This window comes from Schistocerca serialis, chromosome 4 (genome assembly GCF_023864345.2).
Source record: "Schistocerca serialis cubense isolate TAMUIC-IGC-003099 chromosome 4, iqSchSeri2.2, whole genome shotgun sequence".
NCBI classification, from domain to species: Eukaryota; Metazoa; Arthropoda; class Insecta; order Orthoptera; family Acrididae; genus Schistocerca; species Schistocerca serialis.
This window is the reverse complement of record NC_064641.1, coordinates 420,032,391-420,050,891: the sequence shown is the minus strand read 5'-3', so window position 1 is coordinate 420,050,891 and position 18,501 is coordinate 420,032,391. Positions and strand designations below refer to the sequence as shown.

At 37.8% G+C, this 18,501-nt stretch overlaps 1 protein-coding gene across 1 annotated transcript in view; it reads left to right on the top strand.

Moving 5' to 3' along the window:
* LOC126475002 (supervillin) overlaps nt 1–18,501 on the top strand; it is a 579,202-nt gene that overhangs the window by 477,331 nt on the left and 83,370 nt on the right. Inside the window, exons 13-14 of the mRNA XM_050102541.1 lie at nt 3,740–4,046; nt 6,305–6,412. Of these exons, the coding sequence (XP_049958498.1) occupies nt 3,740–4,046; nt 6,305–6,412 (415 nt within the window). The remainder of the gene's footprint in view (nt 1–3,739; nt 4,047–6,304; nt 6,413–18,501) is intronic.

Sequence of the window (18,501 nt, the reverse complement as noted above, 5' to 3'; positions counted from 1 at the left end):
TCCCGGGTTTTCATGGCGGTATGTTTTGGGTCGTTGTCTTGCTGGAACTGAAACACCCCAGTAAGGCCCAATTTCTGTGCACTAGCGTGTAAATTACCTCGCAACACGTCAATGTATCTCATATGATCCATTGTGCCGTGAATTACAGCTAGATTTCCAACGCCGGAAGCCGCCATACAGCCCCAGACCATGATACCGCCCCCACCGTGTTTGACTGTGGGATGCATGTGTTTGATGTCGAGGTGCGTATTCGGCTTGCGCCAAATTTTCTTTCTTGCATCAAATCCGAACACATTGAACTTCGATTCGTCGCTAAATATCACAGTGTTCCAAAACTCCATCGGCTTGCTGATGTAGTCCTTGGCAAACTGCAGGCGTTTCTGCCGGTTAATTTCCGAAATGTATGGCTTCTTCCTGGGAGAACGTCCATGCATGTCAGCCTCATTCAACACATTTCGTATAGTCTGAACACTAACCGTCTTGTCGGACGTTGTCTGAACAATCTCAGCAATAGTTGCTGCACTTGTAGCAGGTTCCTTCCGAGCAAGTGCGATGATATGGCGACGCTCTCGGGTTGTAAGCACTTTTGGACGTCCAGGACGACACTTATTCACTGTTGTTCCAGTCTCTTTATATTTCTGAATGATGGCTCTTACCGTGGTGTAGCTCACAGACACCTCTGCTCCGATTTGTCGATAGCTTCTCCCTTGTGAATGGAGCAATACCACTCTCTCACGCAACGCCACTGAATGTTCCTTCTTCTTCGGCCCCATGCTGACCACTATCGCGCACTACAGCAACATACTGGCGACCGGGCCGTCAACAACACGCAGTGTCTAATGTGTCAGCAGATGGCGTTCCGGTACCTGAAAACCCAGCAATATACCGAGATGCCATGCTCTGTGCCAATACTTTTTGTGTGCAGAGGAGATACGTGTTTGCCCATAACACTGCATTTCTTTGTTAATGGTAGGCACTATGGGCAGAATTGTAATGTCTGGTATGTGAGGTAGCACGTACATGTACTGTGTACCGGAAAGTGCGGCGTTTGTAACCAGCAACGATAAATACGCACGTGTGCCAATACTTTTTGGTGCGATTGTATATGCAGTTGCTCGTCGCTGCCGATGCACAACATAGCTGCCTAAACCCCATCACATTGTCCTTTTTGTGTTTCTTATTGATGTTCGAACAGTGTCGACCGCTCCGTCGTTTGCAAGACGCATACTGACAGCTACCCTTATTTGTACACCACTCGTACATAAATTATAGACGGGCAGTAAAGTTATAAATTTAGTCGATGACTTGATGGTTTAAGTCACTTATTCTACTGCATCGCGGCGAATGTCATGTAAAACTGTAGGCGTGAAGGGGGGGGGGGAGGGAGCGCGCAACTAACGAGAAGTTGAGATGTCTACATGTGAAAAGAAAGTACTGCATTGTGAATGATGATCCTACTGCTAGTAATGCGGTAATTAATAAGGTCAATAACACAGTTCTCGGTTTTTTTGCGCAAAAAAATTAAATTTGCCAAAAACAATTCTTTATGTTCTCTTATGGTGCTTAGTTACTCTGTAACCAACGACTTTGGAATGTTTTATACCTGTACAACATCGTTAAACTTTAAATAAAAGTTAACTATAATATAAAACTGCGCGCGCATTCTATAATAACTCTTTGTTGAGCTGCTACTTGCCATAATGCCCCTTGGCTTCGTTAAGAAAAAGGTCTATCACATTTTGTTTGCGACATTCAGAGTTTTTATTACGGGAACTTTCTTGCGATGATAAAAGCGAGAAATAGCAAGTGTTAATTGTGGGTAATAAGAACGGTATGTATGTACATGCGATCTTGGTACTGAAAAAAAACAGCAAAACTAAAGGCTGTATGATTAAAAGAATGAAAGAAGGAAGAAAGAAACCAAGATAATAGTGTACGATAACGTTTTCACTACCGATGAGATTTATTTCTGCTCATAGATCATATTTTATAATGACGTTAGACCAACCTTCTTTAGACAGCTCGTACTTGGAGTTTTAAACAGAATAAACAGTTGCTTACCGGCAAGAATTTATCGTAGAATCAGAAAAACAAAATTGTTACGTAACAACAATAACTCAGTGGCAGTGAGATATTATCGTTACATCATCTACACAGAGGAAATAAAAACTGTAGTTGGAAGACAAGGCAAAATTGGGCAACAGAGCAACGTGACAGTGTTAAAGCAGACTTCTAATACCTGTGCAGTTTTTCTAATTTCATGGTTTTCCAAAATCGCTTAAGGCGGATGTTAGAGATGATTCCATGGAAATTGTCACAGCCATTTCCTCACAAACACTTGTCCACTTTAAGCTTGTGCATCATTTCTTATGATTAAATTCATCTTTCCTCCGAATTGGGAAAGAATTAGGTTGAAGTCAGTTGCAGCATTATGTCGAGGAACACGTATTGCGAAACTAAGGAAACGTGGCAGTAACTTTTCAAGTTTTTAAGCACCAACTTTCGTGTCAGTGAATTATCGCAGAAACATCTGAAGCAACGATAATTATTAGCCCCAAAATAAATAGCACACAGCCAAACAAAATTTCGAACAATCTCATCATCGTACATTCCAGTTGTCAAAGAATTTTTTTGATGAACTGGCAACTAAAAATGTGTCAATGATGATTTCTGTGCTTACCTCCAGTCTGCCACCACTATGTGAGTTCTGTTATCTACAAAACAGGTGTTGCGCGTTCCACACTTCCTTCAGGTTGTAACTTCCCTAGTCTCTATTTCCTACAAATTCAAAATTTTCTTTGTTCGTGATGTTCTAATGACATGATTTTTTAGCACTTCAGTTTAAAGAAGAATTTATAACTTAAAATTATTTAAAACGTATCTATGTTATAGTTGTATATCTTCATAACCCATCTGCTTCTCTTCCACGCATTCAATTCTGCTACAAAAGCTTTCCTTACCTCAGATTTAAATTTTTATATATAGACATCGAACTTCTTGGCAATGTAGCCCAACAAACCTAGAAACAAAGGAATCATATAACAAATAATTTTTGGTTAGCTAATGGTTTTTAATTTATTTAAGATTTTACGAATTCCGATTACTACAGAAATTTTATTGACTGACTATATTTTTTGTGTCAGCTTTTGCCGTTATAACATTTGAATGACAATTACTACTTGCTAATTTTCGTAATCTGATATGATAAAATGGACTAAAGTGCTTTCATATATTAATAAATAAGGAAAATAACAGTATTTTATCTGCTGTAACAGTATCAGTTGATAAATCTCTTAAGGTTAATAATACAATCCTAGTTTCTCACTGTTATGTTACACCATTTGAACGGACAGAGTGGAGGCAATTCCAAAGTTTATTACTGTTGCCATATCACTGACTGTTGGAATCTACTTTAAGACTGCCTCATTGTTCTTAGAATTTCCAACTAACAATTTGTGGTATTGCTTCACAGTAGGAATTGAACAATAGAATTGCTACCACCACTACAACTAAATGTTATAGCTTATTTACACAAAGTTGTTACGGATTACTGAAATGTGGAAGGAACCATTGAGTGTGCAGGGTCAGTAATAAAGGTAACACAGACACACTGACGATTAGAATTGGTTGGTGCAGGCAGGCCACACGAGTGGCGATGCTGTGGTACCTGGTAGGCTGCGCCGTGCTGGCGCTTCTGGCAGCGGTGGTGATCGGCGCTGCGTGTGATCGCTGGTTGCAGGAGCTGCAAGCACACCACCGTGATCCTGATGGGGATACGGGCTCAGCCACTGCAAGCCCCGGAAGCATTCTGGCTGATCGTCTCGGCAAGCTGGATGCTGCAACTCAGGGCTGGCGCAAAAGAGTTGGCCCTACTGATGCAGACTGCTTCTCTGTGGCGGGTCGCATGCGAATGCGTGGTGGTGCTGGGGAAGCGATTCACAGTCTGCCCCTCCAGCCTAGCCTACCACCACAATTACAAGGTGGCTCTCCCTCCGAGAAGGCTGCGCGGCGGGTGCCACGTGCTCTGCGCTTCCGCAGTAAAGCTGGTGGGTACTTGCAATAATCATACAATTGTTGTTGATGTAGCTTGAGAAATATTGCAAAATGTAGAAACTTTAATGACTATGATGAAATGTGGGCAGAAATAGTGTATTTCATATTTTAATGGAATGAAAGTGTTGCTTCTCTGGCTTGATTTTATCAATGAGCAGTGAGGATGCTGGTGTTATGACAAATTATATCACTGCTGTTGGGGGGGGGGGGGGGGGAGGGGTATTCATGTACACTCTGTTTCAAAATGTTATTAACACTGAGGAAATAAATGTGTACATGTCATATGCTTGCAGATTCTGAGGACAAACATATTACTTACGGACAGTGTTACGTAAAGAATACTGTATGCAGATGTTTATTCTGTAGTATTTAAACTGAGATTTAATCAGCTGCCTCAGTAGCCCAGTAAACTCTCTTGTCAGTTGATAGTACTTTCTTCTGATCGGCTAGATTAGACAACATTAGTGTTCCAGTCTTTCTTTTCATCACTGCTCTCAAGTTTAGCTTTATAATAAACTCCTCCAGTTGCTCCTCTATTGAAGGATCATAGTGGAACTGTACTTTTAAAATATTATGAATGCGTGCACAGCTTTGACCAGTCTTCTATAGCTACTCATTTTATGCAGTTGTGTGTCAGTTTCATAAAAGTTTTCATCTAGGTGGTAGATATTTTTTGCCATTATTGATTGGGTTTAGTGAAGTTCCAAATCAGTTCATTTGAATGCAGGTCACAATGATAGGGAAGTAATTCTAGACCGGGAACCCGCTTATTTATTTATTTATTTTAAAGTCCTATTCATACTGTTAACAATATTAGGTTTATTTCCCTTAAATTTTTCTAGTATTTCCCAGTTGTGTACATCTTATTTCAGTGAGATTTTTTTTTTTCCTCAGCTAGAACCATGCTTTTCCAGTGTGAAATGCAGGGTTGGGAGATTATTATCATGACAGCAAACATCATTCATTCATTCATCTTGTTCCATAGGTGACATCAGGAACAAGAACCTGCAGGGATGCATTATGAGTCAAGGCACTCATCTACATAAGACATAGACTCATAGAAACTTAATCTGTGTACTGTAATAAGCAACAGCTTTCTGCAGTGATATGATGAGGTCTTTCTGTTTTTAATTTTGGAGAACTTAAGTATGCATTATACAAGTAGACATCTAAATTCTACTTGTTCAAGAAGTAGATACAGTAGATATCACACAGTACTCCTGTAAAACAGCTGCACTACTAACATCCATGTTGTACCTGTACCTCGTAGGAGGGCACATGGTTTCACAGTCCACAGTAATTGACAGCTGATGTGGTTACATCCAGCATTTGTCACTAATGGAGTTATGCCTAATGTGCAGTATATGGTCCACTTGTAAGTAAACAGCTTTTATGTGAGAACATCTAATTCTGTAGCAATAAATGGATACTTTTAAAATGTATTTTTATTGAGTTTTACTGGTTTTCAAAATATTTTCCCCATCTGTTTTGTGTTATTTGTATATATGTCTTTTTGCTGTTCTCAAGCTGGTTATCTGTTTCGATTGTTTATTCCATTGCTTGTTGTTGGTGTTTAATATAAATATATGTTTAAGTATTGTTCTGTGTTGAAACATGGCAGTTACATTTGCTTATTTAAGTACCCATTTCAGTGCTCTGCATACTGTATAAGTCACTATCTGAATATCGCTTGCTTTTCACGGCATCAGTGACTGAATACAGAGTTTCTTGCTTGTGTGGCATAAATGGTACTGTTTCTATCCTGGATTTATGTGAAGGCAGAGAGAACTCTTGCATGTCTGAATAAAATACATAGTATTTATTTATTTAACCTGATCAGAATATTTCATCCTATGAGGTGCTGTTTTTGGGCAGTTAGCTTTTCCAGATGAATTGTACTCTAATGTAATGTGTTCCTTTTGAGTTTGCTTCATTGATTTAAGGTGGTTTATACCACCTGTCTAGAAAAAATGAATCACACATTTTTGAAACTGTTTTAACGAAACTGACTGTTGTGAGATGCTAAGAGAATGGCATTGACTTTTAGACAGACTCTAACACAGACAACTCAAGAATTCTTCAGAACCAAAGCAGCATATCCCAGGTCCAAAATGGTGCACCCTCAGGCTGCCATCTGAATATAAGTGTGATTGTGGATCTTAGCTTCAGTGCAGATATATCTCATTCTGTAGATCAGTTATATGTTGGTAGGACTCATTATTGATTTAATTTTCTGTAATTTTAATTACAGCACAGGTTAAGAATGCTTCTTCGACCCCAACTTCACCACAGAAGGAGTCACCAGTTAATCTTTCTTTCAAGAGAAGTTTGTCAGCACCAGGAGGCGATGATGAGAATGGTAAGTCATATCTGGTAAGATGGAGTTTCAAAGAGAGATAAATTGACAGAAAACGCAAATGACAGTAAATAAATCTGGTATTACTACGAGATCTGAAAAATGAAATTAGATCTGAAAATCAGAAAAACTGAGAACGCACATTTATCCCTCCCTCTGGCATGCAGTTATATACCACAGGGAAAAAATAAATTATTTGTCTAGCAGCTAACTGAAAACTTGTAAAGAATTTGTGGATATAGATTGTAACTCTGTTTCTGCAGAAAGGGTGTGTGCATTTCTTATTTCAGCTGAATGTGTCACATTGTACCAGTTATTAGGATTTCTTCCTGTTCCATTCACGTATGAGGTGTGGGAGGAATGATTGTTTGAATGCCTCTCTGTGCATGCAGTAATTATTCTAATCTTATCCTCATGATCCCTATGTGAGCGATGCGTGGCAAGTTGTAATATATTCCTAGAGTAATCAGTTAAAGTTGGTTCTTGAAACTTTGTTAATAGACTTCCTCGGGATAATTTATGTCTGTCTTCAAGAGTCTGCCACTTCAGTTTCTTCAGTATCTCTGTGATGCTCTCTCACAGATTAAACAAACCTCAAATCATTCATGTTGCCCTTCTCTGATTCATTCAGTATCCCTTGTTAGTTCTATCTGGTGCGGGTCCCACACATTTGAGTCATATTGTGAACAAGTCACACGAGTGATTTTTAAGCAATCTCCTTTTTAGATCGGTTGCACTTCTCCAGTATTCTACCAATAATCTGAACTCTGCGTTATTCGTGACTGAACCTGTGTGATCATTGCATTTCATATCTGTACAGTTTTACAGCAAGGCATTTATATGAGTTGGCCAATTCCAACAGTGACTCGTTGATATTATAGTCTTATGATGCTACATCTGTTGTTTTGTTAAGTCCAAGATTTTAAATTTCTGAACATTTAGAGCAAGTTGCCAATCTCTGCACCATGTTGAAATCTTACCAAGATCTGACTGAATATTTACGCAGCTTCTTTCAGATATTACTTCCCTATACAGTGACTCTCCCCCAAGATAACATGCTGTGTCCTCACTACTAAAAAGTCTACAGTCCAGTCACAAATTTCATTTGATACCCCATATGACAATACTTTTGACAATAAGCATAGGTGCAGCACTGAGTCAATTGCTTTTTGAAATCAAGAAATATAGCATCTACCTGATTGCCTTGATCCAAAGCTTTTGGTATGTCATGTGAGGAAAGTGCGAGTTGGGTTTTACATGGTCGGTGTTTTCAAAATCCATGCTGCTTGGCATTGTGGATTCATTCTGTTCAAGATACCTAAGTATGTTTCAGCTCAAAAGATGTTCTAAGATGCTGCAACAACTTGATGCCAAGGATATCAGATGGTAGTTTCTTGGATCACCTCCACTACCCCTCTTGTAGACGGGTGTTACCTCTGCCTTTATGCAAGAACTGAGCACAGTTTTATGTTTGATGGATCTACAACGGAGTATAATTATAAGAGCTAACTCACCCACAGATTCAGTATAAAACTTTACAGTGATTCAATCAGGCCATGGAGCTTGATTCAGTTTTAACGATTTCACCTTTTTCTCAACACCACTGACACTAATAGTTACTTCCTTCATCTTTTCAGTAATAATAATAATAATAATAATAATAATAATAATAATAATAATAATAATAATAATAATTTTATTGGCATTAGAAAAGATAACAGATTCAATGTGAAGTGTTTAGCTTTTGCAGATAACCTTGCAATCCTCACAAATAATAGAAAAGAACTCACTAACGCCATAGAGAAGTTACGCGAAATTGCACAAAGAACTGGCCTGCAAATTTTGAATGAGAAAACTCAGTACATAGAAAGAGTGCCAAAAGACAAATTGCGTATTGTGACAACCCATGGGAAAATCGTACAAGTACCACATTTTAAGTACCTGGGAGAAATCATCCAGCCATCAGGGATCAACCTAAAGGCGAATGAGGAAAGAATAAAAAAACTACAGAAAGCATATAAATTCATGTGGAACTATTATAACAAAAAGTCTATATCCATTAACGCAAAATTGAGGCACTACAACACTGTCATACTTCCGGAGGCACTGTATGTATCTGAAACAACACAAATAGGTGGGCAAACTAAAATCAAAGAAATAGAGAATCAAGAAAGGAAAATTCTCAGGAGAAATTTTGGCCCGATACAAGAGCAAGGAATCTGGAAGAAGAGACCAACATCAGAATTATATAAATACACAGACAAGATTACGGATACAATAAGGAAAAGAAGAATGCAGTTCTACGGACATATTCACAGGATGAATGAAAACAGAATTTCAAAGCAAATACTTAGTCATCAACTCGGGCAGGGGAAAAACAAAATGGGTAAAAGAAGTTGAAGAGGACCTCAGACAAGCACACATAACAGTAAACAATGCAGAAAATAGAACTGAATTCAGGAACAGCATCAAAAAACATAAATTTGACACAACACAGAAGAGACCAGGATGCAAATGGACAGCGGAGCAAAGGAAACAACACGGTGAACACATGGAGAAAATTTGGGCTCAGAAAAAACATAAACAATCATCATAAAGGAATTCAAGTTCAAACGCTCTCTTTAAGTGGGAATAATCGAAAATAATAATAATAATAATAATAATAATAATAATAAACAAAGACAGAGGATGAGATGGTCAGATGAAGTTCACCAACACCTCATGTTCTGTTACTACCAAGCAGCAAACTTAGGAACCAACACAACTGGATACAGATCACAAGTATACACAACATTTATTTCCAGATACCCAGAGTTAAAATTTTTAACAGAACAACAACTGGCTAATCAGATCCGTGCAATAATCAAAAATAACAGGATACCCCAGTCAGAATTAGAAAACATCAAACAAGTACAACAAATACTGGAACAAAATAATGTGCAATCAGAAGAAGAAGAAAATACAGTAATGGACTCAAACATCCCAGAGCAAACAAACAAAGAACAACACACACCAATTAAACAATCAGAGGAAAACGAAATCTTAAGACAGCCACCAGAACAAGATCAAATAGATCACGAAGTGACACACATGTTAGATATAGAAGAAAAATTTCAGCTGACATATATAGAATACAAAGACACAAATACAGACATTAGACCACTCTTGCATAGACCACCAAATAACCCACAATTCGAAACAACAATAACAACTATCAACACAATCATACACAACAAAATAAATGAAAATACAACTATGGAAGAGTTACAACCACTGGTTTATATAGGAGCACTCACTACACTAAATATACACACAAGGCAGAGATCAGAACCAACCAACACACAGAAGAAACCCACAAAACCAGCATGGCAACACAGGCTACGGATCAGAATAGAAAAACTGAGAAAAAACTTGGACAGCTAACACAATTTATAAGAAATGAAATATCAGACAAAAAACAAAAAAGGTTAGGTAAAATCTCACAACAAGAAGCAATAGAGCAATTAGATGAAAAGAAGCAGAAATTACAATCATCGGCCAAATGACTTAGAAGATACAAAAAAGTGAAAATAGAAGGAAACAAAACCAAACATTCAACACAAACCAAAAGAAATTTTACCAGACAATAGATAACACACACATTAAAATAGACAATTCACCAAACATAACAGACATGGAATACTTATGGAGCAACATATGGTCAAACCCAGTACAACATAAGACATGCACGGTGGATACAAGCAGAAACAGACAGATACAAAATGATACCACAAATGCCTGAAGCGATAACAGAAATTAATGGCACATACAACACAGAACAAAATTATAAATGAAGAACAAAAAGGCTGCTGCAAAGGAGCACGAGGATGTAAAGAGCAACTGATAATAGATGCAGAGGTGACATATCAAGCTAAAACTAAACAAAGGTCGCTACACTACGCATACATTGATTACCAAAAAGCTTTTGATAGTGTACCCCACTCATGGTTGCTACAGATATTGGAAATATACAAAGCAGATCCTAAATTGATACAGCTCCTAAACATAGTAATGAAAAATTGGAAAACCACACTTAATATCCAAACAAATTCAAATAATATCACATCACAGCCAATACAGATTAAGTGTGGAATATACCAAGGAGACTCATTAAGTCTTTTCTGGTTCTGCCTTGCTCTGAACCCACTATCCAACATGCTAAATAATACAAATTACGGATATAATATTACTGGAACATATCAACACAAAATCACACATTGGCTATACATGGATGATCTAAAACTAATTACTAAAGATAACAGAAGTATTCAGCAATGATATAAATATGGCTTTTGGAACAGACAAATGTAAGAAAAATAGCATAGTCAAGGGAAAACACACTAAACAAGAAGATTACATATTGGATAACCACAGTGACTGCATAGAAGCGATTGAAAAGAGAGATGCCTATAAATATCTAGGATACAGACAAAAAATAGGAATAGATTATACAAATATTAAAGAAGAACTAAAAGAAAAATATAGACAAAGACTAACAAAAATACTGAAAACAGAATTGACAGCAAGAAACAAGACAAAAGCTATAAATGCTTATGCTATACCAATATTGACCTATTCATTTGGAGTAGTGAAATGGAGTAACACAGAACTAGAAGCACTCAATACACTTACACGATCACAATGCCACAAATATAGAATACATCACATACATTCAGCAAACGAAAGATTCACATTAAGCAGAAATGAAGGAGGAAGGGATTTATTGACATAAAAAAACATACATTATGGACAGGTAGACAATTTAAGAAAATTCTTTATAGAACGAGCAGAAACTAGCAAAATACACAAAGCAATCACTCATATAAATACATTGGCTACATCATTGCAATTTCATAACCACTTCTACAATCCTTTAGATCACATAACATCAACAGATACGAAGAAAGTAAATTGGAAAAAGAAAACACTACCTGGCAAGCACCCGTATCATCTAACACAGCCACACATCGATCAAGACGCATCAAACACATGGCTAAGAAAAGGCAATATATACAGTGAGACGGAAGGATTCATGATTGCAATACAGGATCAAACAATAAACACCAGATATTACAGCAATCATATCATTAAAGATCCCAATACCACAACAGATAAATACAGACGTTGCAAACAACAAATAGAAACAGTAGATCACATCACAAGTGGATGTACAATACTAGACATAATGTCTGAGATTTAAAATAGTAATAATAATAATAATTATTATTTTATTGTCATTTGTCTGATTCATCAATAGACAAAGTCAAGAGCATATATTTCTACATAAACTACTATATCGATGTAAATTGGTTTACATTTTCACAAAAAACGCTCATTTCATACCGATACACCTGATAGCTTTGAACCATAATGAGTACTGAGCAAGGGTATTTTCGGTGAGTGTTTTCAGTGTACCTATATCAGAGCTTTTATTTATAAAAGTTGTGTCGTCAGCATACAATATTGTGTGAGAATTTATGAATGAGGACAGGTCATTAATCATTAGTATAAACAGTAAAGGTCCAAGCACTGACCCTTGAGGCACTCCGTACCTATTATTAACCAAATTTGATTTCATGCACACAACTTGTTGACAGTTCTCTAGAAAAGATCTGAACATATTTATACTGTTGTCATCAAAACCATAGTAAAATAGCTTATTCAGTACAGTGTCATGCTCTGCTCAGGTCACAAAATGTAGCCTGGGCATAGCCCTAGCCTCAAACACGTATAGGACTACTTTTACAGGGAGTCCATTGCATCCGTTGTGGATTTACCTTTCCTAAATCCAAACTGTCTGTCACTAATTATATTTAATTTACCCAAGTAGACACTAACTTGCTCATACATAATTGTTTCTAAAATTTTTGAAAAACTGTGTTTATGGATATAGGTCTTTAACTAGCGGGACACGTCTTTTCCTTTTTTTATGTATGGGCACATCTCTAGAAATTTTTAGTATGTTGGAGAACTTACTTTCAACTAGGCATTTGTTAACACAAAAAGTTAAAGGATAAATCACACAATCAATAACGTCTTTCAACAAATTACATGACATATCATAGTAATCAACACTTACTGAAGGTTTGAAAATTTTCACTATTTTTAGGATATTATTTGGGCTCACTTCTGTGAAAGTGAAGATGCTTGGGGAAAGCTTTTCGAAGCAGCTGTCCATAACACTAAGTGCATTTTTAGGGGGCTTGTTTATTGAAGTACTAATTTCTTCAATCGACTGAATGCAAAATTTATTAAATTATTTTGGGGTAATGGCGATTTCCTCTTTGTGTTTAGTGTGAACAATGGAGTTTATTACACTCCAGGCCTTCTTGCATTTATTGTTAGATTTTTCAATGTTTACTATGTTATGCGGTTTTTGTACTTCATTTATTGCCTTCCTATACTTGTATTCAGCTTTACCATACAGTTCTTTATTCAGTTCTGATTTACTGGTTTTATACAAACTAGAATACAGCATAACAGTATTTTTCAATTGCCCTAACTGTTGAGTTACCATTCCTTTGTTTTCCTTTTCTTGTAATTAATACTAATATTCACAGTACATTTTTTCATATGGATGTTATTTTCAAATATATTTAAAAATATGGTGGAAAATTTGGTGAAAAACTTGGTGAAAACAATATCAGGTGAACAGTGTTGAAGCATAATAAAATGTGTGTCCCAAATAGGGCATGTCTAAACCTATCCATCCTCTCTCTGCTCACTGGTCTAGTAATCACAATTTTAGATTCTGGTTTGGTGCAGTCTGAAGTTACATTATTAAGACCAAGATACACTGCATCATGGTCTGAGTAAGGGAAACTAATTACATCAGTGGACATACAAGTTCTCTTAATATTGGTAAATATATTATCTAGACAGGATGAGCCTCTGGTAGGTTTGCAGTTAGCATAGTACAGGTTAAATTGTCGAAGCACATTTTTGAGATCTGTCACAGTTTTTCTGTCCTGCAGGACATCAGAACTTGAGTTGATATCCCCTCCAATGACAATATTGTATTTGTCCGTTTCGGTATACATATATACATTTAAGAGTTCCTCAAGTTTCTCCTGAAAGATACAGGGGCCACCACTAGGTGGCCCGTACTCTAATACTGCCGTTAGCTTAAGGCTCTCAATTACTAGACCTGATATTTCAAAATGTATTTTATCACAAAGGGTATTGAGGTCTATCCTGCCACAGTTTGGTGCAAGAGGTGTTTTTCCATATATTGCTACCCCACCACGTAAGTGCTGTTTTCTGCAATAGCAACTAAGTAGTGTGTAATCATCCAATACTTTGTACCCAAGCTCACCCTCTTTACGCCAATGTTCACTTAAACATAGAATATCTACCCCATTTTCATTTGAAAATTCATTCACTGTTAAGTTTTTATCTGCCGTACCCTGAATATTGAGGTAGCGTATTTTAAACTCTACTTTAGGCATTTCTTTTTTTTGCATATTCTATTAGTTGACATGACCTAACGTTACCGCATGAAAGTTGACCAGGTTGTGTCCTTATGTTACTTGAACACTGAGCCTGGCCTGTGCATACAAGTTTTTTGTCATCTCAGTTGAAACATAATCCAAACACATTACTGGTCTTTTTTCCTTCTCTAGCTTATCCAATACTATTCCGAAAATTGTATCACTTAAAACACGTTTACCTAGATTATTGAAATGTTGACTATGCTTGGTATGCCATTCTCTGCTGCATTTACTGGTGTTAATTAAGGAAACATTCTTAAAGTACTTACAGATAGCTTTGTACTCCTTGTTAGTCTGCTCCACTTCCTTATTCACACATGACCGCTGGGGCAAATCATCGATGAGGCACACTAATGACAATCACGTTGGTGTGGGTTAACACTGCGAGAGTCTTCTTCAGTGTTGAAGTAGCTATCTTCCTTTGATTTCTGCTGATATCGTTTGCTCAGGCCATTACCACTACAAATTCTCTTTCCATGAGTGGTATGAGGATTAAATTGGAGCAATTCTCCTGGATTTCCCTTTGTGAAGCATCATTCGAAAATGGAGTTAAACACGTCAGCTTATGCTTTGCTACCCTCAGTTTTAGTTTCTGCCTCATTTGCAAGGGACAGGACGCTAACTTTGAATACCCCATATGACTATACATTTGACAATAAGCGTAGGTGTGGTACTGAGCCTTTGCATATGACCAGAATTTCTTCAAGTTCTGTGAAAAATCACTTGACAGTATTCTGCTACAGTAATCATTGAAGATGTCACACATTGCTGTCTTGACAACCAAATGTGATTTATTCAGCACCTCTATATGTATAACCCTATGCTTTGTTTTACACCTGTTATGCAGTAATCTCTCTTTCCTTAGAAGTTTATTTACAGTGTCAATACCATGCATGTTCCCTCCCATTATGAACTGTTCTACTGGATACATATCTATCCCTTGCATGGTCAACTATTCTTTTAAACTTGAGCCAGAGTTCCTCTACGTGCTCCTGCCTGTGCTGAAAGTTCCAAGTTCCTCATTGAGATATGACACTATTGATTTTTTTATCTTGTTTACTGAACGTATAAATCTTTCTGCTTGTTTTAGTTGTTCTTTGTACTTTGGTAATCATTGTTGCCACAACTGCTTCATCGTCACTGATACCAGTTTCAATGTGGACATCCCCAAAGAGGTCGGGTCTATTTGTTGCCATTAGATCCAATTTATTTCCATCATGAGTGGGGTTCCTAACTATCTGTTGTAGGTAGTTTTCAGCGAAGCCACTTAGCAAAGTTTCACAGGATGTCTTTATCATGTGCACAGCTAACAAAACTGTAATTTTCCCAATTGATGAAGGAGGATTAAAGTTTCCACAGATGATTACAGTATGATTGGGACACTTACATGCAAATGAACTGAGGTTTTCTCTGAAGTTTTCTGTTATGTCAGTAGGTGAGTCTGGTGGGCGATAGAAGGATCCATAAAGAGAGCATCATTAAATTAGACAGTGTGTTATTGTTTATGCAATGTTTCTGAACAGATGTAAGTTAATAAATTATTTATGTCTTGTAAGTGGCATATTCATATTCATTGCTTATTTCCAAACTGTCAGTTTCTGCATGGAAGAACCAATGTAGCATAGCAGTTCAGAACAGACAAGTGTTACGGCAGTGTCTTATAAATGCATACCAAAGTGATTTTATCACTCTCAAGAATTTCTTCAAATTTTAATGCTGTGAAGGCAAGTTACGTTGTTTAACTGTGATAGTGACATGGGGAAGAGGAGTAGGGAATATTGCTGTGGTGGAGCAAAATGAGCAGGCTTAGGTAAGCCTAGAAACTGGTAGTTCCTTCTTACAGCAATAGTTTTGATGTTCCAGTACTACATGTTTTATAATATTTGAGTATTATTTATAGTGTGTAGTATATCTATTACACTGTTGCACAGAGAGAGTATGATTTACTTCTGAATTTCTTTCAAAATTTAATGATTATGTTGGAGAAAAAACAGGAAAAAGTAATTACTTAAATTAGTAACACAATCTAAGAGCCCCAGTTTAATTAGAAGTGTGTCCAATACCATGAAATTTGTTTGAGCAATTGCTGTTGGGGTACATTGGTATGCAAATATTGTAAAGTTTAAACGTAAGTCTGGATTATTCTGTGTGAAATTAAAAAATACAGATTTTTAAATTTTAATACATACATCAAAAAAAGTTTTGCATCACCTGTTCCGAGAGTTCTGGAACTTTTACAAGAAACTGGAATAGATGCCAACATAAACATCATTTCTGCACTTTTTATTGCTCTTGAAAACCACACATTGCGTGTTTCACCACCATACAGAAAGACCTTCAGAGTTGGTGGCCCAGATTGCTGTACACAATGGTACCTCTAATACCCAGTAGCCCATCCTCTTGCTTTGGTTCATGCCTGTATTTGTTGTGGCATACTATCCACAAGTTTAACGAGGCACTGTTGGTCCACATTGTCCCACTCCTCAACAGCGATTTGGCATAGATCACTCGGTGGATCACATCGTTCATAAACAGCCCTTTCCAATCTATCCCAGGCATGTCTGAAGAACATGCTGGCTTCTCTAGTTGAGCGATGTCATTCACAAGATGTGAATGGGGGGGTGGGGGGGCCTTTTTTTTGATGCTGCCGATATGGTTGCACTATCAGTCAGAGGATGGCATTCATGTATCATACTGCTGTTACAGCACCTTCCATGACCACCAGTGGCGTATGTCGGCTCCACATAACGTCACCCCAAAACAGCAGGGAACATTGCTGCACTCGCTGGCCAGTGTGTCTAAGGTGTTCAGCCTGACTGGGTTGCCTCCAAACAAGTCTCCGACGATTGTCTAGTTGAAGGCATATGTGACACTCATCGGTGAAGAGAACGTGATGCCAATCCTGAGCTTGTTGGCATGTTGTTGGGCCCATCTGTACCACACTGCACGGTCTCATGGTTGCAAAGATGGACCTCGCCATGGACATAGGGAGTGAAGTTGTGTATCATGCAGCCTATTGCGCACAGTTTGAGTCATAACATGACGTCCTGTGGCTGCACAGAAAGCATTATTCAAGATGGTGGCATTGCTGTCAGGGTTCCCCCAAGCCATAATCCGTAGGTAGTAGTCATCCACTGCAGTAATAGGCCTTGGGCGGCATGAGTGAGGCATGTCACCAACAGCTCCTGTCTCTCTATATCTCCTCCATGCCTGAACAACATCGCTTTGTTTCACTCCATGCCACCTGGACACTTCCCCTATTGAGAGCCCTTCCTGGCACAAAGTAACAAAGCGGACATGATCAAACCGCGGCATTGACTGTCTAGGCATGGTTGAACTACAGACAACAGGAGCTGTGTACCTCCTTCCTGGTGGAATGACTGGAATTGATCTCCTGTCAGACCCCCTCTATCTAATAGGTGCGGCTCATGCAATGTTGTTTACATCTTTTGGGTGGGGGGGGTTAGTGACATCTCTGAACAGTCAAAGGGACTGTGTCTGTGATACAATATTCAAAGTCAACGTCTATTTTCAGGAGTTCTGGGAACTGGGGTGATGCAAAACTTTTTTTGATGCATGTATTTTAGAGCTTCATAACTTTGTCTTTTTGTTGTGGACATTTCATTTTTTATGAATAAATTTGAAATTTCCAAAATTGTGCGATTTTTGTCATGTTTTCAAATCTTATTAACATCATATTTCAAAACCTGTTTGACTTAGAGACCTGAAATTCATACCGTTTTATTCAATTTCTTGTAATTATTGTCTTCATTTCCTATGTATATGGCATCAGGCTGGGTTGGGACACTTCCTCACTTTTACTTATTCTTCTTCTATATAACTATTTTGTTCCAGTCGAAATTCCTTCCTCTTAAACTGGTGTTCACCGAGTCCGTTCAGCTTGCTCTGTGTATCCCTACTGTCCTCAAACTTGGCTTCCATAATTCATTTTGGTATTCTTCCATCTTGCATTCTCTTCACATGTCCAAGTCAAGTTAACTTATTTTTCTCAGTTCTGTCATTCAACCTTTCTACTCTGTTTTCCTTCCGAACACCATCATTTCTCACTTTGTCTCTTCTCATTTCCCCTATCATATTTCTTAGGAATTTTATTTCACAGGCTTAGATTCTACTCTCCTCTCTCTTGTCATTTCCCCAGTCTGATGCATATGTCAATATGGATGTAAAGTATGTCTTGTCCAGCATTTCCATACCCTTCATTGGGATCTTCCATACCCAGGCTAAGCACCTCACACACTGGTAAAATGTATTGCTCTGTTGTACCCTTTCACGATCAACGACAATCTTGATCTAGTGCACAGCTTGTGGGATAGCGTGGCTCAACTGCGAAATGCGCCTTTTGGCTCCTCTCTCTGGCTACAGTATGCTGTTGTCCACAGTGGCACTGGCGTTGCCCATGGGGCTTCATGTAAGGCAACTGCACGTATGTTTAGTTCTTTTCATGCATCCTTACTGTTGGTTCCCTACAACATGTCATCAGCAGATAGCAATAACACCATCTCCCTTTCTCTGTAAGCTTCTTTTGTCTCTTTCACAATTTCA